Source organism: Hippopotamus amphibius, chromosome 12 (assembly GCF_030028045.1).
Source record: "Hippopotamus amphibius kiboko isolate mHipAmp2 chromosome 12, mHipAmp2.hap2, whole genome shotgun sequence".
Classification (NCBI taxonomy): domain Eukaryota; kingdom Metazoa; phylum Chordata; class Mammalia; order Artiodactyla; family Hippopotamidae; genus Hippopotamus; species Hippopotamus amphibius.
In genome coordinates, this window is record NC_080197.1 from 52782830 (window position 1) to 52807923 (window position 25094).

At 38.3% G+C, this 25094-nt stretch overlaps 1 protein-coding gene across 1 annotated transcript in view; it reads left to right on the top strand.

Moving 5' to 3' along the window:
- The window catches only part of PKP2 (plakophilin 2), an 89538-nt gene that overhangs the window by 15364 nt on the left and 49080 nt on the right, over nucleotides 1-25094 (top strand). The window contains exon 4 of the mRNA XM_057703758.1: nucleotides 14932-15067. Coding sequence (XP_057559741.1) covers nucleotides 14932-15067 — 136 coding nt within the window. The remainder of the gene's footprint in view (nucleotides 1-14931; nucleotides 15068-25094) is intronic.

Sequence of the window (25094 nt, forward strand, 5' to 3'; positions counted from 1 at the left end):
AGTTGGTTAATGGAAGTCATTACCTTTAGTCATCCCTTTACGTGAAATTGTGCAGTGTACTCATTGATTAGGTAGGCACCAGTGAGAAAAGGTTTGAGGGCTAATCTAATCTTGAAACAAATATTTTTTATAAAGCAAAATTGAGCATGAGACTTTTCTAACGTTTCTTGTAGAAAGCACATCTTTGTCAATATGGACACACTTATGAAGAAGAAATGCATGAGGTAATATGGAGGAAAAAGCTTATCAAGTCTTTTTAATTGGATAATTCAAGATATATTAAATGCCTACTGTATTCTAGGATTTGTGCTAGGCACAGTTATTTGTTTGTTTTTAAACTCTTTATTGGAATATAATTGCTTTACACTGTTGTTAGGCGCAGTTTTAACAAAATAATTCTAACAGTAACAAAACTATTGTGCCACATTCTCCGACAACTGACATTCTTCTCTTCCTCCATCTCTGTGTCCCCACACTGCTTCCACCGCCTTGTCACTTCCCAGTCTGTCATCAACCCACTGCAGTATGGCTTTAGCCCCCACCAAGTCACTGAAATAGGCTCCCCACAGATCTACCAATGACTGCCTTAATGCTGCATCTGAGGCAGACACATAATTACTCCTTACGTCACTCAGTCTGTGGGCAGCATTTGTCACCACTGTCTGTGAAATTCTGTCTTCTCTGGGTGTTGGGGCACCAGCTTCCTCTGGTTTGCTCTAGCTGTGTCTTAGTCTTTTCTGAGAAGACTTTTCTGCGTGCCCAAGGATGTCATCTTCAGCAACCCTTCTCTTCTGGTCTTGTTGCTCTTCTAAAGAGGCCCTGTGTACTGCACTTGTATCCTGTGACTCCAAATGTTTTATTTTCAGCTCTGTCCTCCATCCTGGACTCTAGATCTGTATGTATTTCTAACACCCTCATGGACTCAGTATGCTGAAAACTAAATTTATCTCCTCTTCCCTATCCTCTACTCCTATCTCCTCATACTAAAGTCCTGTCATTTACAAACCTGAGAGCCATTCTTATCTTTTCCCTCCATAGTCACATATCACCAAGCCATATTCTTATCTCCTTAATGGGTCTAAAACTGTCTCTGTTGCATAGGTCTCTCTACCTCTGGTCTTGCTCACTCAACCATTCTTTAGGTCTATTAGAATGATCTTCCCGAATCTGATGATTCCTCTCTCCAGTTTATAACCTTTCTATAATTCCACCAAACTCTTGTGCGTTTTAGCATGGCTTTTTCACCTCTGCTTATCACTCTAGTCTCATATCTTTCTGCTCTCCTCCACTCTTCATCATCACCATCCCCAAACACACCCCCAAATGCTCAAACTACCTCGAACCTCTTTTACTGCCCTTGATGGAAAATATTTATTCACATATTTTCTTTCTTTTTCTCTTTCTGCCATCCCTCCTTCTTTCCTTCCTTTCTTTCCTCCTTCCTTCTTTTGTCTGTCTGTCTGTCTGTCTATCTATCTCCTCCCAGTAGCTGTGATTTTGTCTGGCTACTCATGATTCTGGATTTAGCTCAGTTACCACCGTCTCCCTGACTACTCCCCTCACAATCTAGTATAGGTGCCCCAGACAGCTGCACTGCATGGGTCTCTCTACCAGAATAATATATTATGGTTATTAATTTACTTATCTGCTCTCCCTCTAATTTCGAGTTATTGTTTTAATAGGGAAAATTTTATTACAATAATTAGTCATATTTCAAAGAATAGAAGAAACACTTGGGATCAAGAAATTTAAAATAAACGGCAAGAAATCTATTTTTAATAATTCCCAAAGTTGCCATCCTAGAGACCAGAAATCATAGAAATGAACACTTGAAAATTTTGCTACGTATTGGAAAGGAAAGGGGGTCAGGGATGTTTCCTGTAGTGATCAAGGTGGCATCCACATCTGATTCTCTTCCTCTTTGGGTGTGCCTCATGGCTCTTTTCAGCTCCCCGGGCTGCCCCCTGAGAGCCCTGCCCCTGAGAACACATACTCTGCTCTCCTTTGCCCTGCAGTGTCTCATACTACAAACTCTATCCAGTCCCTACATTTGGAAGCTGCTTTTTTATGTCTACTAAAAGTCCCACATGTAAAGAAGTACTCTTTCACATTTAATGGAACAACCCTGTAGAGCAGCTAAATAAAACTATAAACCTACCTAATGACACAAGGTAGTAAACAGTGGATCTTTGTTTTTAGAAGAAGAATGGCTGGTAAGTTTCTCATGCAGCCGGAAATTGAAACATTGGGGTAAAAGGGATAGTCAAACAACTGTTCTAAATCAGACTAATGAAAAAGGTTTGAGAAATCACCAAGTAAAACATCATAGGTCAGTTTTACTGAGAATATGATTTCTGCACCTATGGGGGACTGGCAGTTCAGCAGATGAGTATTAGGTTGCTGCACTGTACCCAGCACTGCAGTAAGCGCTATAGAGGATCCATAAAAAAGAAAATAAGACACATCAAGGGCTGGATTGTGCTAGTGTCTGTAGGAATTCAGAGCACAAAAGAGCTATGTGCTCTAGCATTCACTCTAGAGAGAGACGAAGGTGAGAGACTGTATCTCTGGTAGGATCACCAGGCACGTTTGTGACATAGAGCCACACAGAGCAGAAAAGATGTCATGTTAACTTCCCTTCACATCCTCCTAATTACCAACGCCTTTGGTTCTTTTTTTCTTCAGGTCTCTTTCAACTATATCTTTCTTTCCATTTCCAACAGCCCAGTTCACAACTTTATTGCTTCAGCTAAGGTTCTTGTAGAGCCCTCAAAACTGTCTCTAGAAACACATATCCACTCCAGAGTCATCTTTGCAAAGCCTAAAATCTTTGTGAGGTAGGGGATTTGCATTTCCTAAGCATCTAACAACATGAGGGAGCTCTTCATTCATCATCTGGTGTTTGCTTGGCCTTCAGAGCTGTTCTAATACATGGGAAGCAGCCTGGGGCAGGGCTGTGGTGTTATTGGCAGGAATGTGGTTGCTGAGGGATTGCACACTTTAAAAAAAGTACCATTTTTAATTTTTTCCTGTAATATCTCATATTCTGACCAATGATATTTCACACTGCTTCCTCTTTACATTTTTGTAAAACATATATTGATAACATATTAGGAAAGTTGTTGAAAAAACTTCTGGAGAATATGGTCAGTGGGCCCCAGGAGCAACTGGTCACCCTGATCCTTCCCTCCCCAACCCCATCTCCCAAGCCACATTTCTACAGGCTTCAGGAAATGTTTTGTGAGTGAGCGGAAAGGGAAGAAGGAAGGAGGAAAGGGAGGCAGGGAAGGAAGTAGGGAGGAAGAAAGATAGATTGAAGTGAAGCCAAGTAGGACCCTGCAGGGCCTTGCCTGGGTGCAAAATTCCTTCCATGTTCTCCCTTTCTTGTTTGAAGAAAGGCTTTAGTCTCCTAGGCCTTCTCTGAGTTCCAAAGAGCAGGCTCAAGCAGTTAATGATTAGAACAGTGGAGTCGGAGGACTCTTAGTTCATCCTAAAGGGATATCGATAACAGTCTAACACGTATCTTTGAGTTGTTCTGCAGAAACTAGGACCCCCACTGATGGTGGATGGTGACTACATGTTGAACGCCATCATCTAGACCCCATACTGGTTGGAACCAGAAGGTTGATTATTGAGATTCCTGGAACATCACCCTGTTACCTCACCACCAACCAAAAAGAAGAATGTCCACAGGCTGATCAGGCACCCTGCAACCCTCACCCCTAATTTTGCCTTTAAAAACCCTTCCCTGATAGCCATCGGGTCTTTTGAGCATGAGCTGCCCATTCTCCTTGCTTGTTCCCCTGCAGTAAACGCTGTACTTTCCCTTCACCACAAACAGTGTCATTAGATTGGCTTTGCTGTGTGTTGGGCGAGCAGACTCCAATTCCGTTAGGTAACAGAGGGGAAGAGTGCTGTGGTAGAAGAGAGGAGGAAGGGAATAGCTCTAGCTGGGGACAGGGATACAGGAAAGATTTTGTAGAATGATGATATTTGAATTGTCTTGAAGAATGGATAAGAATTAGGTAGAAGGGTGGGCTTTCTAGAAAAATCAGACAGTGGCTTGTGAAGAGGCAGGCAGTGTTTAGAGCAGGATTAAAAGTGTGGTGTGATTGGAGGATGGGTTCTTGCATCAGGGGAAGGAGAAGAGATGGGATGGAGGATGGCAGGAGATGGAGCCAGACTGCAGTCAGAGCATAGGCCATGTTACAGAGTTGGGAGTTCACAGACAATAACAAAACAGAAAAGTGATGCCCTGACAGCTTTGGCAGACCCTCTTCTTGAGGAAATCTTTGTTCTGTTTGGGAATTGTTTTTAATGATAAAGGGAAATAGCATTAGGTTGGCTGGTAGTGAATGCAGAACTTCTTGTTGAATCATGTTCAGGAAAATAAAGGGTTAGAGTAGTGGAATTATTTGTTGGTGTTAGAGACTTAGGAAAGTCAAACTTTCTTGAGTCATTTATGACTTAGGAAGTAGGTTAATGGCTGAATATTAAAAAAGAAGAAGTATTAAAGGTTATGAAGGTAATGGATTCTTAGGTTATGAATGATCTTTTTTCAGTTTAAACATATATAGTGGTGGATGGTGAAAGACCTTTTTTTTTTTTTTTTTTTTTTGGGGGGGGGGTACACCAGGTTCAATCATCTGTTTTTATACACATATCCCCATATTCCCTCCCTTCCTTGACTCCCCCCCTCGAGTCCCCCCCACCCTCCCTGCCCCAGTCCTCTAAGGCATCTTCCATCCTCGAGTTGGGCTCCCTTTGTTATACAACAACTTACCACTGACTATTTTACACTTGGTAGTATATATATGTCTGTGCTACTCTCTCGCTTCGTCTCAGTTTCCCCTTCACCCCACGCCCCCTCCCATACCTCGAGTTCTCCAGTCCATTCTCTGTATCTGCATCCTTGTTCTTGTCACTGAGTTCATCAGTACAATTTTTAGATTCCGTATATGTGAGTTAGCATACAATATTTGTCCTTCTCTTTCTGACTTGCTTCACTCTGTATGACAGATTGTAGTTCTATCCACCTCATTACATATAGCTCCATCTCATCCCTTTTTATAGCTGAGTAGTATTCCATTGTATATATATGCCACATCTTCTGTATCCATTCATTTGTTGATGGGCATTTCGGTTGCTTCCATGTCCTGGCTATTGTAAAGAGTGCTGCAATAAACATGATGGTACAAGTTTCTTTTGGGATTATGGTTTTCTTTGGGTATATGCCCAGGAGTGGGATGACGGGATCATATGGTAGTTCTATTTGTAGTTTTTTAAGGAACCTCCAAATTGTTTTCCATAGTGGCTGTACCAACTTACAGTCCCACCAACAGTGCAGGAGAATTCCCTTTTCTCCACACCCTCGCCAACATTTGTGGTTTCCAGACTTTGTGATGATGGCCATTCTGACCGGTGTGAGGTGATACCTCATTGTGGCTTTGACTTGCATTTCTCTGATGATGAGTGATGTTGAGCATCTTTTCATGTGTTTGTTGGCCGTCTGTATGTCTTCTTTGGAGAAATGTCTATTTAGGTCTTCTGCCCATTTGTGGATTGGGTTATTTGCTTTTTTGGTATTAAGCTTCATGAGCTGCTTGTATATTTTGGAGGTTAATCCTTTGTCCGTTGTTTCATAGGCAATTATTTTTTCCCATTCTGAGGGTTGCCTTTTAGTCTTGTTTATGGTTTCTTTGGCTGTACAAAAGCTTTTAAGTTTCATGAGGTCCCACTTGTTTATTCTTGATTTTATTTCCATGATTCTAGGAGGTGGGTCCAAAAGGATGTTGCTTTGATGGATGTCATAGAGTGTTCTGCCTATGTTTTCCTCGAGGAGTTTTATAGTGTCTGGCCTTACATGTAGGTCTTTAATCCATTTGGAGTTTATTTTTGTGTATGGTGTTAGGAAGTGTTCTAATTTCATTCTTTTACATGTTGCTGTCCAGTTTTCCCAGCACCACTTATTGAAGAGGCTGTCTTTTTTCCATTGTATACTCGTGCCTCCTTTGTCAAAGATAAGGTGTCCATATGTGTTTGGGCTTACTTCTGAGTTCTCTATTCTATTCCATTGATCTTCCTTTCTATTTTTGTGCCAGTACCATACTGTCTTGATCACTATGGCCTTGTAGTATAGTTTGAAGTCAGGAAGCCTGATTCCACCAACTCCATTTTTCCTTCTCAAGATTGCTTTGGCTATTCGGGGTCTTTTGCGTTTCCATACAAATCGTAAGATTTCTTGTTCTAGTTCTGTGAAAAATGCCATTGGTAATTTGATCGGGATTGCATTGAATCTATAAATTGCCTTGGGTAGTACAGACATTTTCACGATGTTGATTCTTCCAATCCAGGAACATGGTATGTCCCTCCATCTGTTTGTGTCGTCTTTGATTTCTTTCATCAATGTCTTAAAGTTTTCTGCATACAGATCTTTTGCGTCCTTAGGCAGGTTTATTCCTAGGTATTTTATTCTTTTGGTTGCAATGGTGAATGGGAGAGTTTCCTTAATTTCTCTTTCTGCTCTTCCATTGTTAGTGTATAGGAATGCAAGAGATTTCTGTGCATTAATTTTGTATCCTGCTACTTTACTAAACTCATCAATTAGTGCTAGCAGTTTTCTGGTAGAGTCTTTAGGGTTTTCTATATATAATATCATGTCATCTGCAAAGAGTGACAATTTGACTTCTTCTTTTCCAATTTGGATTCCTTTGATTTCTTTTTCTTCTCTGATTGCTGTGGCTAACACTTCCAAAACTATGTTGAATAATAGTGGTGAGAGTGGACACCCTTGTCTTGTTCCTGTTCTTAGAGGGAATTCTTCCAGTTTTTCCCCATTGAGAACGATGTTGGCTTTTGGTTTGTCATATATGGCTTTTATTATGTTGAGGTAATTTCCTTCTATGCCCATTTTCTGGAGAGCTTTTATCATAAATGGATGTTGAACTTTGTCAAAAGCTTTTTCTGCATCTGTTGAGATGATCATATGGTTTTTATCCTTCAATTTGTTGATATGATGTATCACGTTGATTGATTTGCGTATATTGAAGAATCCTTGCATCCCAGGGATAAACCCCACTTGATCATGGTGTATGATTTTTTTAATGTGCTGTTGGAGTCTGTTAGCTAGTATTTTGTTGAGGATTTTTGCATCTATATTCATCAGTGATATTGGTCTGTAGTTTTCTTTTTTTGTGACATCTTTGCCTGGTTTTGGTATCAGGGTGATGGTAGCCTCGTAGAATGAGTTTGGGAGTGCTCCACCTTCTGCAATATTTTGGAAGAGTTTGAGAAGGATAGGTGTTAACTCTTCTCGAAATGTTTGATAGAATTCGCCCGTGAACCCATCTGGTCCTGGGCTTTTGTGTGTTGGGAGATTTTTAATCACTGCCTCAATTTCTGTACTTGTGATTGGTCTGTTCATGGTTTCTATTTCTTCCTGGTTCAGTCTTGGAAGATTGTAGTTTTCTAAGAATGTATCCATTTCTAACAGGTTATCCAATTGATTGGCATATAGTTCCTTGTAGTAGTCTCTCATGATGTTTTGTATTTCTGAGGTGTCCGTTTTGACTTCTCCTTTTTCATTTCTAATTCTGTTGATTTGCATCTTCTCCCTTTTTTTCTTGATGAGTCTGGCTAATGGTTTATCAATTTTGTTAATCTTCTCAAAGAACCAGCTTTTAGTTTTATTTATTTTTCTTATGGTTTCTTTCCTTTCTTTTTCATTTATTTCTGCTCTGATCTTTATGATTTCTTTCCTTCTGCTTACTTTGGGGTTTCTTTGTTCTTCTTTCTCTAGTTGTTTGAGGTGTAAGGTTAGGTTGTTTATTCGATCATTTTCTTGTTTTTTAAGGTAGGACTGTATTGCTATAAACTTCCCTCTTAGAACTGTTTTTGCTGCATCCCAGAGGTTTTGGGTTGTTGTGTTTTCATTGTAGATATTTTTTGATTTCCTCTTTGATTTCTTTAGTGATTCCTTGGTTGTTTAGGAGTGAATTGTTTAGCCTCCATGTGTTTGTATTTTTTGCAGTTTTTTTCCTGTAATTGATATCTAGTCTCATGGCGTTGTGGTCTGAGAAGATGCTTGATATGATCTCAATTTTCTTGAATTTGCTGAGGTTTGATTTGTGACCCAAGATGTGATCTATCCTGGAAAATGTTCTGTGTGCACTTGAGAAGAAAGAGTACTCTGTCGTTTTTGGATGGAATGTCCTATAAATATCAATTAAGTCGAGATGGTCGAATGTGTCATTTAAAGCTTGTGTGTCTTTATTTATTTTCTGTTTGGATGATCTGTCCATTGATGTAAGTGGGGTGTTCAAGTCTCCCACTATAATTGTGTTACTGTCGATGTCCCCTTTTATAGCTGTTAGCATTTGCCTTATGTATTGAGGTGCTCCTATATTGGGGGCATAGATATTTACCATTGTGATATGTTCTTCTTGAATGGATCCCTTGATCATTAGGTAGTGTCCTTCCTTGTCTCTTGTAATAGTCTTTACTTTCAAGTCTAATTTGTCTGATATGAGTTTTGCTACTCCAGCTTTCTTTTGACTTCCATTGGCATGGAATATCTTTTTCCATCCCTTGACTTTCAGTCTATATGTATCCCTTGGTCTGAAGTGGGTTTCTTGTAGGCAGCATATAGAAGGGTCTTGTTTTTGGATCCATTCAGCCAGTCTGTGTCTTTTGGTTGGAGCATTTAATCCATTTACATTTAAGGTGATTATTGACATGTGTGGTCCAATTACCATTTTCTTAATTGTTTTTGGTTTGTATTTGTAGGTGTTTTCCTTTTCTTGTGTGTCCTACTTAGAGAAGTTCCTTTGCACTTGTTGTAAGGCTGGTTTGGTGGTGCTGAATTCTCTTAACTTTTGCTTGTCTGTAAAGCTTTTGATTTCTCCCTCAAATCTGAATGAGATTCTTGCTGGGTAGAGTATTCTTGGCTGTAGGTTTCTCTCTTTCAGGACTTTCAGTATATCCTGCCATTCCCTTCTGGCCTGCAGAGTTTCTGTGGAGAGGTCAGCTGTTATCCTGATGGGTTTTCCCTTATATGTTGTTTGTTGCTTTTCTCTTGCTGCTTTTAATATTTTTTCTTTGTGTTTAATTGTCGTTAGTTTGATTAATATGTGTCTTGGTGTATTTCTCCTTGGGTTTATTCTGTATGGGACTCTCTATGCTTCTTGGACTTGGTTAATTATTTCCTTTCCCATGTTGGGGAAGTTTTCCACTAGAACCTCTTCAAATATTTTCTCAGACCGTTTCTTGTTTTCTTCTTCTTCTGGGATGCCTATAATTCGAATGTTGGTACGTTTAAGGTTATCACTGAGGTCTCTGAGACTGTCTTCTAATCTTTTTATTCTTTTTTCTTTTTCCTGCTCTGTGGCAGTTATTTCCCCCATTCTATCTTCCAACTCACTTATTCGTTCTTCTGCCTCAGTCATTCTGCTGGTTATAGCATCTAGAGTATTTTTAATTTCGGTTATTTTGTTATTCATTGCTGTTTGTTTTTCTGAGTTCTTATGAACTGTTTCTTGTACTTTCTCTATTTTGTTATCGAGATTTTGTATCATTTTTACTATCATTACTCTAAATTCTTTTTCAGGCATTTTTCCTATTTCCTCTTCATTTATTTGGTCTTGTGGGTTTTTTTCCTGCTCCTTTGCCTGCATGGTGTTTCTTTGTTTCCTCATGGTTGTCCAAACTTTTGGGGTTGCTTGTCCTGGCGATAGAGGTGTTTATAGAAGACTGTCCAAGCCTCAGACTAATGTCCAAGTATTGGATTAAACGAATATTAAGTCTAGGATACACATACATGTATAAGACACACAATTACTGAATCCGTTAGGACATAAGGCTCTAGAAAAAGACCTGACAGAACCCCAGTGTGCTATCAGATATTCAAAGAGAAACCCAGCAGAAATTGACAACTGAAACAGAACAAATCAGAGACAAAAGCAAAAGCAAACAAACAACAAATAACACCCTACACCTACAAACATCAATCCAGGGAGATTTTGGAAGCTAGGATCAAATATAGAAAAGAGCTGGAGTACCACCAGAGAGAATGGAGATTCTCAGAATGTAATTAGACAACTGTACTAAGAAGAACTAAGATAAAGACAAAAGCCTAATAAATACCAAGGCAGTGCGTCTTCTGGAGAATAGAGCAAGGAGTCTGAGCAGACCGATAGTGTTGCTTATAAGTATGTTAAGATAAAATAAACTTAAAATGACTGGAAGAAAGGGGAACAGAAGAGCGTAATGTGGTTGGAAATATGCAAATAAAAAGAAAGGAATAGAAATGTATAAAAGATAGGGATGAAAGGAAAGTATGAGAGATATTTTGTCTGTACTACCAAAAACTTAGCTAGATATAGAAGTATATAAAAAGGCAAAAAAAAAAAAAAAAGAATAAAAAATATCATTAAAAAATTATGTTATAAAACTTGTAGATCCCTTAGGGCTATGATCGTATTTAATAAATCAAAAAAAAAAAAAAAGAGAGAGAGAAAGAAAGAAAAAAAATCCAGAACTGATCCCAGAATGGACCAGTTCAATAAGTATTGATACTACTATTTCTGTTTCCTTAGCGTCTCAGCTGTAAGTGTCCTTCTCCTTGCCTTGGGTTTTTTTTGCGTTATTCTGTGACCAGCAAAGGTTCCTTTATTGTTCGTCTGTAAGCCTCGGTGTGTGGGGAGGGAGAGGGTACAATAGTGGCTCCTTCTCCTGGGAGTGAGTGAGCAGTGGCGCACTGTTGCTTCAGTCAGGCTTGGAGGTGCCTGTTGCAGAGGGCGCTGGTGGCTCAGGTGTACACAGAAAGTCTTAGAGTTGGGCCTCTCTCGGGGTTTTTTTCTTTTTGATGCTGTTGTTTTTTTTTTTCTCTCTGCTGCCTCCCTGCTGCTGGCATTGCAAGGAGTTTTAATCTAGCCCCGCCCGAGTGCCTGAGGGTGCTTGTTATCCCTGAGCGCCTTAGGTGGTCTGCAGGGCGTCTCTCCACTGCCTGTTGCAGAGGCGCCAAAAGAGAGAGAGAGGGGCTATGTGTGAGGCTCCTCCCCCCCCCCCCCCCCCCCCAGCCCGTGAGCCTGCAGCCTCCAGACGCCATCATGGCCGGGCAGCTCTCAGGGACGGGCACTCCTCTCTGAGGACCTCCTCCCTCCTGTGCTCTTGGTCTGTCACCCTACCGGCAACAATGTTTCTCCCCCTGAACCAGCTCTCCGGTTCCCACGCTCCCGCTCCTGGACCCTCCGTTCAGCCGCGGATCGACGTCTCGGTCCGGGAACGCTGAGCTGCGCTGCGGACCCTCCGCATGTTTCTCACTCCCTCCCGTCTGCCACAGCTCCGCCGCTTCACCCTCTTTGAGCCGTCGTAGATGCCTCCCTACCGGCTATGTCGGGCTCCCCGCAGTCCTTTCTGGTGTCCGAGGCCGTCTGCTGGTGTTCAGCTGGTTCTCTGTGGGAATGACTGCGTCCTTCCGTGCATTCCCAATGCATATGTGGAGAGGGATGCACTCCACGTCTCTCTACTTTGCCGCCATCTTTTCTCTCCCCGGTGAAAGACTTTTGACTTTTGATTTCCCTGTGAAAGAATTGGAGTCCATGCATGTGAAATATTTCCAACCCCCTTTTTTTTTTTAATTAATAGACTTTATTTTTTAGAGCAGCTGCACATTTACAGAGAAATTAAGCAGATAGTACAGAGAGTTCTACACTTCCCCTACACACACAGTTTCCCTTATTATTCACCTCTTGCATTAGTGTGGTACATTTGTCACGATCAATGAACCAATATCGATACATTTTTATTAACTACAGTCCGTAGTTTATATAAAATTTCACTCTTTGTGTTGTACAGTTCTATGGGTTTCGACAATTGAATAATGTTAATTATCCACCATTATGTTATCATACAGAATAGTTTCACTGCCCTAAAAAATCCTCTTTTGTCCACCTATTCATCATCCAGGAACTCCTGACAACTACTCATCTTTTTCGTCTCAGTTATTTTATTTTATTATATTTTATTTTATTTTATTTTATTTTATTTTATTTTATTTATTTATTTATTTATTATTTTTGGGGGGTTACACCAAGTTCAATCATCTGTTTTTATACACATATCCCCATATTCCCTCCCTTCCTTGACTCCCCCCCCCACCCTCCCCGTCCCAGTCCTCTAAGGCATCTTCTATCTTTGAGTTGGACTCCCTTTGTTGTACAACAACTTCCCACTGACTATTTTACAGTTGGTAGTATATATATGTCTGTGTTACTCCCTCGCTTCATCTCAGCTTCCCCTTCACCCCCCGCCCCCTCCCAAACCTCGAGTTCTCCAGTCCATTCTCTGTATCTGCGTCCTTGTTCTTGTCACTGAGTTCATCAGTACCATTTTTAGATTCCGTATATGTGAGTTAGCATACAATATTTGTCTTTCTCTTCCTGACTTAGTTCACTCTGTATGACAGACTCTAGTTCTATCCACCTCATTACATATAGCTCCATCTCATCTGTTTTTATAGCTGAGTAATATTCCATTGTATATATATGCCACATCTTCTTTATCCACTCATTTGTTGATGGGCCTTTAGGTTGCTTCCATGTCCTGGCTATTGTAAACAGTGCTGCAATAAACATTATGGTACATGTTTCTTTTGGGATTATGGTTTTCTTTGGGTATATGCCCAGTAGTGGGTTTACTGGATCATATGGTAGTTCTATTTGTAGATTTTTAAGGAACCTCCAAATTGTTTTCCATAGTGGCTGTACCAACTTACATTCCCACCAACAGTGTAGGAGCGTTCCCTTTTGTCCACACCCTCTCCAACATTTGTTGTTTCCAGATATTGTGATGATGGCCATTCTGATTGGTGTGAGGTGATACCTCATTGTGGCTTTGACTTGCATTTCTCTGATGATGAGTGATGTTGAGCATCTTTTCATGTGTTTGTTGGCCATCTGTATGTCTTCTTTGGAGAAATATCTCTTTAGGTCTTCTGCCCATTTGTGGATTGGTCCAACCCTTTTTAAAAGGGTGTTTATATTAAATAAAAATGATTCAAATTCTAGTTTTAATGGAAATAGCCTACATTTTTACCAATTAAATTGACTCGTGAGTTACAGTAGTTTAAAATATGAGATAATCATATACTTCTCAGAATAAATGTGAGAACTGCTTCATTTTTAATACCCTTGAACTCATGAGGTAACACTTGTGTGTTTGAACATGTGTTTCAGAAGCAGTGGGAATTGGTTTTTAGTCATGAGGCCTGTTACTCTTATCCCCTCACCTGTGCCACATCCACTCACACACAGACACACCATTCACAACATACACATGCTACACAGGTGCATGTGTTGGTGGGTTAGCCTGATAGAAGAAAGAATTGCCTCACTGTGCTTGCTAGCAGATACTGGGAAGTACCCTCCCATAATATCTTAGGAGTCTCCATTACCTGAAATGAATCAGGTGTAACCATCTTTAAGGCCAGAGTCCTAGGTTACCTTTAAGGCATGTCTTTAGCCACAGTCCTAAGGTGTTGCCATTCTGACTATGGTTTCTCTGAAGCAATACTTTAAGAAGTGCAAATGTGCAAATGTGGGGAAGAAAAAAAAGGAAGTGCAAATCCACCTTGGTAGTAGGCTGCCTAACCTAGTTACCCTCTAGGCAGAAGTAGAAGGGGAGGGAAAAAATGCCACTTCTGTGAGGCACTTGGGATTTTTTGTTTTGCACGTAGCAATTTTATTTGTCCTCTATAAATTATCTTCTCGGTATCAAACTGAGTCAGATTTCATCAACAATTAGTAGAAGAAAAATTATGCTACTGGATAGATGTGAACCGAATGTCATTACAGTGGCAAAGCAAATGCAACAGAATGTTTATCAGCTTGTCTTTAGAAAGGACTTCTCAGGAAAGAGAAAAACAAATACTGTATGCTAACACATATATATGGAATCTAAAATATGGTACTGATGAACCCAGTCCAGGGCAAGAATAAAGATGCAGATATAGAGAACAGACTTGAGGACATGGGGTGGGGTGGGCGGTGCGAAGGGGAAGCTGGGAAGAGGTGAGAGAGTAGCATTGACATATATACACTACCAAATGTAAAATAGATAGCTAGTGGGAAGCAGCTGCATAACGCGGGGAGATTAACTCGATGATGTGTGATGACTTAAGAGGGCTGGGATAGGGAGGGTGGGAAGGAATCACGGGAGGGAGGGTCTATGGAGATATATGTGTAGGTGCAGCTGATTCACTTTGTTGTACAGCAAAAACTGGCACAACAGTGTAAAGCAATTATGCTCCTATAAAGAGCTTTAAAAGAATAAAAAATAAGTAAAAAAAAATAAAAAGGGCTTTTTAGTATTACATTTAATCATGACCTTTCCTGATGGATTCTGTCATACCAGCATGACTTATTTTAACCAAACAAACTCAGTTTTCCTGGCTTGTACTGTTTACATACTACTATGTTCATTAAATAAGAACACTTTTAGAATGCCTCTTTTAAAACTTATTTTCAAGTGAAATAACAGATTTTGAGCAGTTCTGAGAAAAATCTAATGATTTTTGAGGGAAGGTGTTTAACTTACAGGTGTGACATTACCAAGGTAGGAAAAATTTTTAATTTCTGTGACCAAATTTCTTTTAAATTTCATGTAAGAAGCATATTTATCTTAAATAGAGTTAAGTTTCTTTTCAGTTCGTTGGTATCTTCAGAGGCTAGTCTGACCAGAGCTGGAGTGTTTCTGCTGCTAGCTTCCTGTACCTTCTGACCTCAGAGGCTGATTTTCCCCAGCCTCTGAAGAGGGCCCAAGGCTCAGATGTTCTAGGTGCTTCCCAATATTAGCCAAGTCATCTCTGGAGGGTCAAGCTGACAGGCAGGAGGGAGCAGGTTTGGAATCTTGCTTAATCTGTGACTGTTTGTCTAGGAATGTAGACACGGAGATGACTCTGGAGCGAGCAGTGAGTATGCTCGAGGCAGAGCACACGCCGCCGTCCAGGGTTTCTGCTGCAGCGACTTTCATACAGCATGAGTGCTTCCAGAAGTCTGAAGCGAGGAAAAGGGTGAGTATATCATTTCAAGTCTGGTGCAAAACTAGCGCACTTTCACATCTATTATGGTGATCCTGCAAACTGAAACCAGTTTTAATTTATTTTAATTTTTGAAAATCTTCATGTCAATCATAGCTCAATTTTTTTAATTAATTAAACAAATAAAAATAATCTTTATTGAGACCTTTTAATTTAAAAGGAAATATACACTGATTACCAAAAAAAAATTTCCTGCAATCCAGAAACTTAGAACGTAAATCACTACACATACTCTCCCTTCTTTGACCTCTCCCTTTAGAACCATCCACAGAGAGAATCATTTATGTCAGTCTGTGTATTTTCAGATTTTTCTGAGAGAAAAAGGTGGGGAGAGAGAGAAAATGAGTGTACATTTTAGGCTATTGTTTTCTGTATTTTAGGAAATATATTAGATGTAAGCAATGTGTTCCAATTTTTGTTTTCCTTTAACATTTTCTTTAACATATTACAACAGTGGTTTAGTGGATACCTCTATCTTTTGGCATTTCCACCAGTGTTTCTATAGGACAGATCCTCGAAAATGGAATCAGTGTTTGTTTTAAAAAGTAGTACATTTGTAGGGGGAGAAAAATCATAGTTCAAAAAGGTATGCACTGAAAAGTAAGTTTCTCTCCTACTCCAAACCCTAGTCTGCCCCCCATTTCCCTCTTTCTGTCTCCACCTCCCATTGTCTCTCCTCCTCCCTCCCTCCTTCTCTCTGTCTCTCTCATCAGTTTTGGTGTATCTTTCCAGAGGTAGTTTATGCATGTAGAAACAATTATTGGATGGGCTGGTTGAATATCCTTTTCTGTTTAAAATAAAATCACAAATGGTAATAGGTTATTTACAGTATTCAGTACTTTATGTTTTCATTTAACACTATATCTTGGAATTCTTCAGTATATATTAGCCCTACTTCATTATTTAGAACTGCTACATAGATTTCTCTTGTATAAATGCACCAGTTTTGTTTGTTCAGTTTTTTAACACCTTTATTAAGGTTCAAAATGACAAAGTTTTGACATGTGCTTTGATACTGTGATACTGTCATCACAGTCAATACAATGAGCATGTCCATTACCTCCAAAGTTTCCTTGTGCCCCTTGGTAATCAATATATCCCACCCTCCACAACCCACTTCCAGTTCCCAGGCAACCAGTCATTTGCTTTCTGTTACTATAGATTAGTTGAATTTTCTAGAATTGTATATAAATGGCATCATATGGTAAATATGCATTTTTTTGTCTGGATTCTTTCACTCGGCTTAAATCTTTTAAGATCCTTCCATGTTGTATGTATCAAAAGATGTGTGTGTGGGGGGTGGGCTGAGTAGCATTTTGTAGTGTGGATACACCATAATGTTTTTACCCATTTACCTGTTGGTGGACATTTGACTTTTGGCTATTACAATAAAGCTGCTGTGAACGTATGTGTACAAACAAATGTTTTAATTCTCTGGATGATATGGTAGTTGTATGACTTTTTAAGAAATTGCTGAGCCGCCTTACAAAGTGGCTATACCATTTTACATTTCCACCAGCAATGTGTGAAGTTCCAGTTCCTCCATGTCTTAACACTTGACATGGTCAGTCTTAATTAGAGCCTGTAGGTTTGTAGTAGTATTTCATTGGTTTTAATCTGCATTCTCCTAATGACTGATGATGTTGAACATCTTTTCATTTGCTTGTTATCTTATACCTGCTTTGGTGAAATGTGTTTTCAGATCTTTTGCCCATTTTTTTTTATTTGGGTCTTTTGTTTGCTTATTATTGAATTTTGATATTTCTTTATAGATTCTGGATATAAATTTTTTTCGTATATATGATTTGGAAATATTTTCTCTCAGTTTTTAATTTTGATGGCATCTAATTTATCAGTTTTTTCCTTATGGGTCATACCTTTCATGGTGTATCCAAGAAATGTTTCTGTAGTCCAAGGGCACAAAAATAATCTCCTATATTTTCTTCCAGAAGTTTTTTAAATTTAAGATTTTATAGTTGATCAATAGTCCTTTTGGGGTTAATTTCTGTATATATTTCAAGATGTATACCAAAATTCCTTTTGTTAAAATATATCTATATGCAATTGTTAGGTAGCATTTGTTTAAAAAAAAAAAAAGACTATCCTTTTAGTACTGCATTATTTTTGCACTTTTCTTGAAAAGGATTTGATCATATACGTATGTGTGAGTTTATTTCTGGACTGTGTATTCTATGCTGTTGATCTCTTATTTTATACAAATGCCGTACTGTCTTGATTACAATAGTTTTGTATTAAGTCTTGAAAATAGGTAATGTTAGTCCTCTGACTTTCTTCTTTTTCAAGTTATTTTGGCTATTCTTTTTGCAGTTCCGTTTGAATTTTAGAAACCAGCTGGTCAGTTTCTGTATTTTAAAAAACTGCTAGGATTTTGTTTTGAGGTTGCAGTAAATCTGTAGATCAATATGTGAAGAATTGACATCTAAACAAGTCTTCTGACCTCTGAAATTGGTATATTTCACCACTTATTTAGGTCTTTAATTTCTCTCTGCAGTGTTTTGTAGTTTTTACTCTAGATGTCTTTCATGTCTTTTGTCAGATCTATCGCTAAAGATATATTTCTAGATGCTTTTATAAATGGTCAGGGGCTTTTTTTTATTTCAATTTTTGATAGTTCAGTGATAGTAGATAGAAATGCCGTTGATTTTTATGTACTGATTTTGTATCTGTGTTATTACTAAATTCACTTATTAGCTCTTATAGCATATTTATAGACTCATCACATTTCTACAGAGAGGATCATGCCATCTGCAAATAAAGACAGTTTTATTTCTTCCTTTCCAATCTGGATGACATATTTCTTTTTTTCTTTTGTACTGCCTAGAACCACCAGTACAATGTTAAAAAGAAGTGAGAGTGGACATGTTGTCCTGTTCCTCATCGTAGAGGAAAGCGTTGAGTTGTGCTTACATTCAAGTATGATGCTGCCTGTAAGTTTGCCGTTGCTGTTGTTGTTTGAGGAATTTAATCTGGAGGATTTTTATGGTTTTTCTTTTCTTTCTTTCTTTCTTTCTTTCTTTCTTTCTTTCTTTCTTTGGAAGAAAAAGAAAAGGCTTATACTTTAGTTTTTGGTTTTTTTTTTTTTTTAGTTTATTGGCTGTGTTGAGTCTTTGTTGCTACACACTGGCTTTCGCTAGTTGCGGTGAGAGGAGACTACTCTTCATTGTGCACAGGCTTCTCATTGCGATGGCTTCTCTTGTTGGGGAGCACAGGTTCTAAGGCATGGGCTTCAGTAGTTGCAGCACTTGGGCTCAGTAGTTGTGGCGCACAGGCTTAGTTGCTCCGCGGCATGTGGGAACATCCCAGACCAGGACTTGAACCCGTGTTCCCTGCATTGACAGGCAGATTCTTAACCACTGCACCACCAGGGAAGTTCCTACTTTAGTATTTTTATCAACAGTTTTTTCCTGCTTTTTGTTTTGTTTTTTTAATTGAGAGATAGTTGACATATAACACTAGATTAGCTTCAGGTATACAATATAATAATGATATATGTATATATTGTGTAGTGATCACCACAATAAATCTGGTTACCATTCATCACCACAGATAGTTACAAATTTTTTTCTTGTTAGAAGTTTTATGGTCTACTGTCTTAGCAACTTTTAAATATACAACACAGTATTATTAACTGTAGTCGTCATGCTGTACATTACATCCCCAGGACTTACTTATTTTATCGATGAAAATTTGTACCTTTTGACCCTCTTCACCCATTGCACCCTGCCCCAAACCCACTCCTCCATCTCTGGCAACCACCAATCTGTTCTCTGTACCTATGACTTCAGCTGTTTTGTTTTGTTTCGTTTGTTTCTTAGATTCCAGGTGTGAGTGAGGTCATAGGATGTTTGTCTATCTCTGTCTTATTTCACATAGCACAGTGCCTTTAAGTCCATCGATGTTGTTGCAGTGGCAGTAATTCCTTCCGTTTTACAGCTGAATAATATCCCATATATATATTTACACACACACACCACAATTTCTTTATCTATTAATTTATCAGTGGACGCTTAGGTTGTTTCCATGTCTTAGCTATTATAAATAATGCTGCAGTGAACATGGGGGTTCATATATCTTTTTGAGTTATTTTTGTTTCGTTCAGATAAATACCTATACGTAGGATTGCTGGATTATATGGTAGTTCTACTTTTCATCTTTTGAAGAGCCTCCATACCATTTTCCAAAGTGGCTGCACGAGTTTACATTCCCACCAACAGTGCACAGGGGTTCCCTTTTCTCCACATCCTTGCCAACACTGTTACTTCTTGACTTTTTGGTAACAGCAATTCTAACAGGTGTGAGGTAATATCTCATTGTGGTTTTGATTTGCATTTCCTTGATGATTAGTGATGTTGGGCATCTTTTCAGGTGTTTATTGGCCATGTGTCTGTTTTCTTTGGAAAAATGTCTGTTCATGTCCTCTTCCCATTTTTTAATCAGGTTGTTTGTTTTGATGTTGAGTTGTATGAGTTTTTTGTATATTTTGGATATTAAATCAGACATGATTTGCAAATGCTTTCTCCGTTGTATAGGTTGCCATTTCATTTCATTGATCTTTTGCTGTGAAGAACCTTTTTAGTTTGGTATAGTCCCAACTTGTTTATTTTTGCTTTTGTTGCCTTTTCTTTGGGTGTCAAATCCAAAAAATCATCACCAAGACCAATGTCAGGGAGCTTACAGCCTGTTTTTTCTTCCAGGAGTTTTATGGTTTCAGATCTTACATTCAAGTCTTTAATCCATTTTCAGTTGATTTTTATGTATGGTATAAGATAGTGATACACTTACATTCTTTTGCATGTGGCTATGCAGCTTCCCCAAAACCTTTTATTGTGTATTCTTGACTCCTTTGTTGTGAATTAATTAATCATAATGTGTGGGTTTATTTCTGGGCTCCCTAATCTGTTCCACTAATTTGTATGTCTGTTTTTATTCTAATATCATACTGTTTTGATTATTATAGCTTTTTAATGTAATTTGAAATCAAGGAAGCATGATGCCTCCAGCTTTGTTCTTTTTTCTCAAGATTCCTTTATCTATTCAGGATCTTTTGTGGTTCCATATAAATGTTTATGATTGCTTGTTCTATTTCCAAGAAAAATACCATTGGAATTTTGATGGGGATTTCATTGAATCTGGAGATTGCTTTGGCTAGTATAGACAATTTAATGATATTAATTCTTCCAGTCTGTGAGCATGGACTACTTTTCCATTTATTTATGTCTTCAGTTTCTTTCATCATTGTCTTATAACTTTCAGTGTACAGGTCTTTCACCTCCTTGGTTAAATTTATTCCTAGGATTTTTTTCTTTTTGGTGCAATTGTAAACAGGGTTGTTTTCTTAATTGCTCTTTCTGATAGTTTGTTATTAGTATATAGAAATGCAACCAATTTTTGTATATTGGTTTCACATCCTACAATTTTACTGAATTTGTTGACTAAAGCAGTGAGAATGGGCCTTCTAGTTGTTTCTGATCTTTGAAGAAAAGCTTTCAGCTTTTTACCATTGAGTATGATGTTAGCTGTGGGTGTAGGTTTTCCATAAATCACTGTATCAAGTTGAACAACTTCCCTTCTGTCCCTAATTTAATAGATTTGTTTTTTTACTCAGGAATGACTGCTGAATTTTATCAAATGCTTTTCATACATCTATTGAAATACTACTCTGGTTTTTAAGTTAGTTTTGCTAATATGGTATATTATTTTGATTTTTAAATGTTACCCCATTCCTATGATAAAACCCACTTGGTCATGATGTACTGTTACTTTTTATATTTTTGAATTAGATTTTCTAAAATTTTGCCAAGAAATTACACAGCTAATAATTAAATGATATTGGTCTGTAATTTGCTTGTAAAGTCTTTTTTTTAAAGCTTTTTTTAAGAAATTTATTTATTTATTGGCTGCATTGGGTATTCTTTGCTGCGTGCAGGCTTTCTCTAGTTACCACAAGCGGGGACTACTCTTCATAGTGGTGTGCAGGCTTCTCATTGCAGTGGCTTCTTTTGTTGCGGAGCACGGGTTCTTGTAATGTCTTGGTCCATTTTTAGCTTGAGAGTAATACTAGCCTCATAGAATAAATTGGGAAGTGTCCTCTCCTCTTCAATTTTCTGAAAGAGCTTGATTGGACTTGGTGTTATGTCTTCCTTAAATGTTTGGTAGAATTCTCCAGTGAAGCTGTTTTGACCTTGTCTTCTTTGTGAGAAGGTTATGAACTATAAATTTAATTTCTTTAACTGATATGGAACTATTTGGACTGTCCATTTCTTCCTGTTGAGCTTTGGTAGTTTGTGTCATTCAGATACCAAAGTCTTTGCTCATTTTATCTAAGTTGTTCCAGTGCTCTTCATTTCTTTTTGTGGATGTCATCTGATGTCATTTCCCTTTCCCTGAAGAATTTTTTAAAACATTTATTATAGTGCAAATCTCTGGATAATTAACTATTTCAGCTTTTGTATATCTGAAAAAGAATTTAATCTTTGCTTCTGAGATATTTTCACAGAACCCTAGGTTGACAGTGTTTTAATTCCAGTACTTGAAAGTTGTTGCTCCACTGTCTTGTTGCTTGCATTGTTTCAGACAAGAAATCTCCTGTCCTCCTATTGTTCTACTGTACATGATGTGTCCCCGCCCACTCAAGCTGCTTTTAAGATTTTATCTTTATCATTGGTGTTGAACAGTTTGGTCACAATGTACCTTGGTGCAGTTTTCCATAGGTTTCTTGTGCTTAGGGGTTCATTAAATGTCTCAAAATTGTGGATTTTTACTTTTCATCAAATTTTAGGAATTTGGGAAATTTTCTTCTGTCTTGTCACCTTTGGGATCTACAGTTACATATATATTAGGCTGCTTGAAGTTGTTCCACAGCTCATGCATACTCTTTTTCTTTTTTAGTGTTTGTTTTTTTTTCTCTATATATTTCTTTCTGGGTAAATTCAGTTTCTATACTTTAAATATACTAATTCTTTCCTGCCATATTTAATACGGTATTAATCTCATTCAGTGTGTTATTTCATAAATTATATTTTCATCTCTAGAAGTTAAACTTGAGTCATTTTTATATCTTCTGTGTCCCTACCTAACATGTTTCATCTTTCCTCAAGATTTCTGGACATATGGAAGACTGTTAAAATAGCTATTTGAATGACCTTGTCTGTTAATTCTAACATTTGGGTCCATTCTGGGTGGGTTTCATTTTTTAAAAATTTATTTTGAAGTATAGTTGATTTACAATGTTGTGTTAGTTTCTGCTGTATAGCAAAGTGATTCAGTTATACATATATATATTCTTTTTCACATTCCTTTCTAGTATGGCTTATTACAGAATATTAAATATAGTTCCCTGTGCTATACAGTAGGACCTTGTTGTTTATTCATCCTGTACATAATAGGTTGCATCTGCTAATCCCAAACTCCTAATCTTTCCCTCCCCCATCTTCCCCTCCCACTTGTCAGCCACAGGTCTGTTCTCTGTGTCTGTGAGTCCATTTCTGTTTCATAGATAAGTTCATTTGTGTTGTATTTTAGATTCCACATATAAGTGCTATCATACGGTGTTTGTCTTTATCTTTCTGACTTACTTCACTTAGTATGATCATCTCTAGGTCCATCCATGTTGCTGCAAGTGGCATTCTTTCATTCTTTTTTATGGCTGACTAGTATCACATTGTCTATCCATTCATCTGTCTTTGTATGTTTCGGTTGTTTCCATGTCTTAGCTATTGTGAATAGTGCTGCTATGAACATAGGGTTGCATGTGTCTTTTCGGATTATAGTTCTGTCTGGATATATGCCCAGGAGTGGGATTACTCGATCATGTGGCAACTCTGTTTTCAGTTTTTTGAGGAACCTCCATACTGTTTTCCGTAGTGACTGCACCAATTTACATTCTGGGTGGGTTTCATTCGATTGTTTTTACTCCTCATTATGGGTAATATTTTTCTTCTTTGCATGCCTGGAAATTTTTTATTGAATGCTAGGTATTATGAATTTTATCTTGTTGGATGCTGAACATTTTTATATTTCTGGATATTCTTGAGGTTAACATCTCAAACTCAAGGATGCAGTTAAATTACTTGAAAACAGTTTGGCTCTTTCAAATCTTGCTTTTAAGATTTGTTAGGTGGGACCAGACAAGCATTTATTCTAAAACTAATTGGTCCCGACTTCTTATGGCAAGATACTTCTGAGAACTCAAGCCAATGCATTATGAATTCTGAGGCTTTCTGGCTGGCTAGTGAGAATAGGCACTGTTCACAGGCTTGTGTGAGCATGAAAAGCAGTAACTTTTTTCTGGTTTGTTTTATATTTATTTTTTGGCTGTGTTGGGTCTTTGTTGCTGCACATGGGCTTTTCTCTAGTTGTGGCTAGTGAGGGCTACTATCTGTTGTGGTGCACGGGCTTCTCAGTGCAGTGGCTTCTCCTGTTGCGGAGCACGGGCACTAGGCGCATGGGTTTCAGTAGTTGTGGCACACAGGCTCAGTAGTTGTGGCTCACGGGCTTTAGATCACAGGCTCAGTAGTTGTGGCACACGGGCTTAGTTGCTCCACGGCATGCCGGGTCTTCCTGGACCAGGGATCAAACCCATGTCTCCTGCATTGGTAGGCAGATTCCTAACCACTGTGCCACCAGTGAAGTCCAGGAGCAGTAACTTTTTTAGATAGTTACTTACCTGGCTTCAGGCAATTTCCTCACAAAGATGATTGATTCTCTACTGAGTACTAAATGGGGACCCTCTGCAGATCTCAGGAGTTCTCTTTCTGTGCAGCTCTTTTCTTACTGTTCCTCTTCCCTGCAGACACTAGCCTCTTTGTTCTTCTTGGAGTCTTCACTCTTTCTCCTCAGCTCTGCTTGTTGAATTCCACTTAGGTTTTCCCTCTCCGCACCACAGCCTGGCAGCTCTCTCCCGACTGTGATCTGAGGCAGCAGTAGGGCTCTCCTTGTTTTCCATCTCCTAGGGGTCACTGCCTGTCGCTGCCTCATGCCCAGTTATTGAAACCATTGTTTGCTTTGTCTGGTTTTTAGAATTGTTCAAACGGTAGGTAAATCTAGTCCTCGTTACTAGTGATAAATAGCCTCCTATAAATCTTCCCCCCCCATTATGCAGATTTACACTCCCACCATGGTGTCGAAGTGCCTACTCACAGGCACCCTTACTACCACAAGGCATTGTTTTCTGTTCATTTGTGTTAATCTGATAAGCAGAAAGCAAGCTATCTATAGTGGAAATTTTCCTATTTGTTTAAATCAAGACTAATAACTGATCAGGTAATCAGAGTTACAGGGAAAGTCTTTTAAAGAATTAAACACACACACACACACACACAGAGTTTGTCATTGCCTTTCATACATAAACTATGCCCATTATGTTTCATTCACCTTTTTTAGTTTTTTTGAAGTGAAATGGCCCTAATTCATCTGAGTTCATATCCTTCTAGATTCTTATATTTTTACTTAGTCATTTAGGTTGATTTCTTCCACAGCCAATTACAGAACTTTTTAACACTTTTCACCTTTATTTAGTCTTTCTAAAGCATTTAAATTAGTTTTCAGAGACACAGAGCTTTTTCAGGGTAGGTAAATAAATTACATAATTACAGTAACAAGTACGGTTGACATAAATGCATTGGGTAACAAACGTAAGTTATTCTTGGTAAACTAGAAGAAATAAGAGTGCAAAGGCCAACATATATACTAACCTACCAGCTTTGATAGTACTCAAAATCAGTAAATGTCACAGAGGGAAAAGAGAATGTGATTAATCCTGCAGATCAATTAGTAAGTCAGACAAAAGAGCTTCCACCGATTTTTTTTTCCACTTGCATTTCACTAATTATTCATGAAGATGAGCACTTTTTGATTATTTTTTGACTTTGTATTTATTCAGTCAGTTGTCACTTTTTAATTCATTGGCTATTTTTTCTAAGACATGTCTCTGTTTCTTAATTATTTGTAGGTGTTCTTTACCTATTATGCACATTAATCC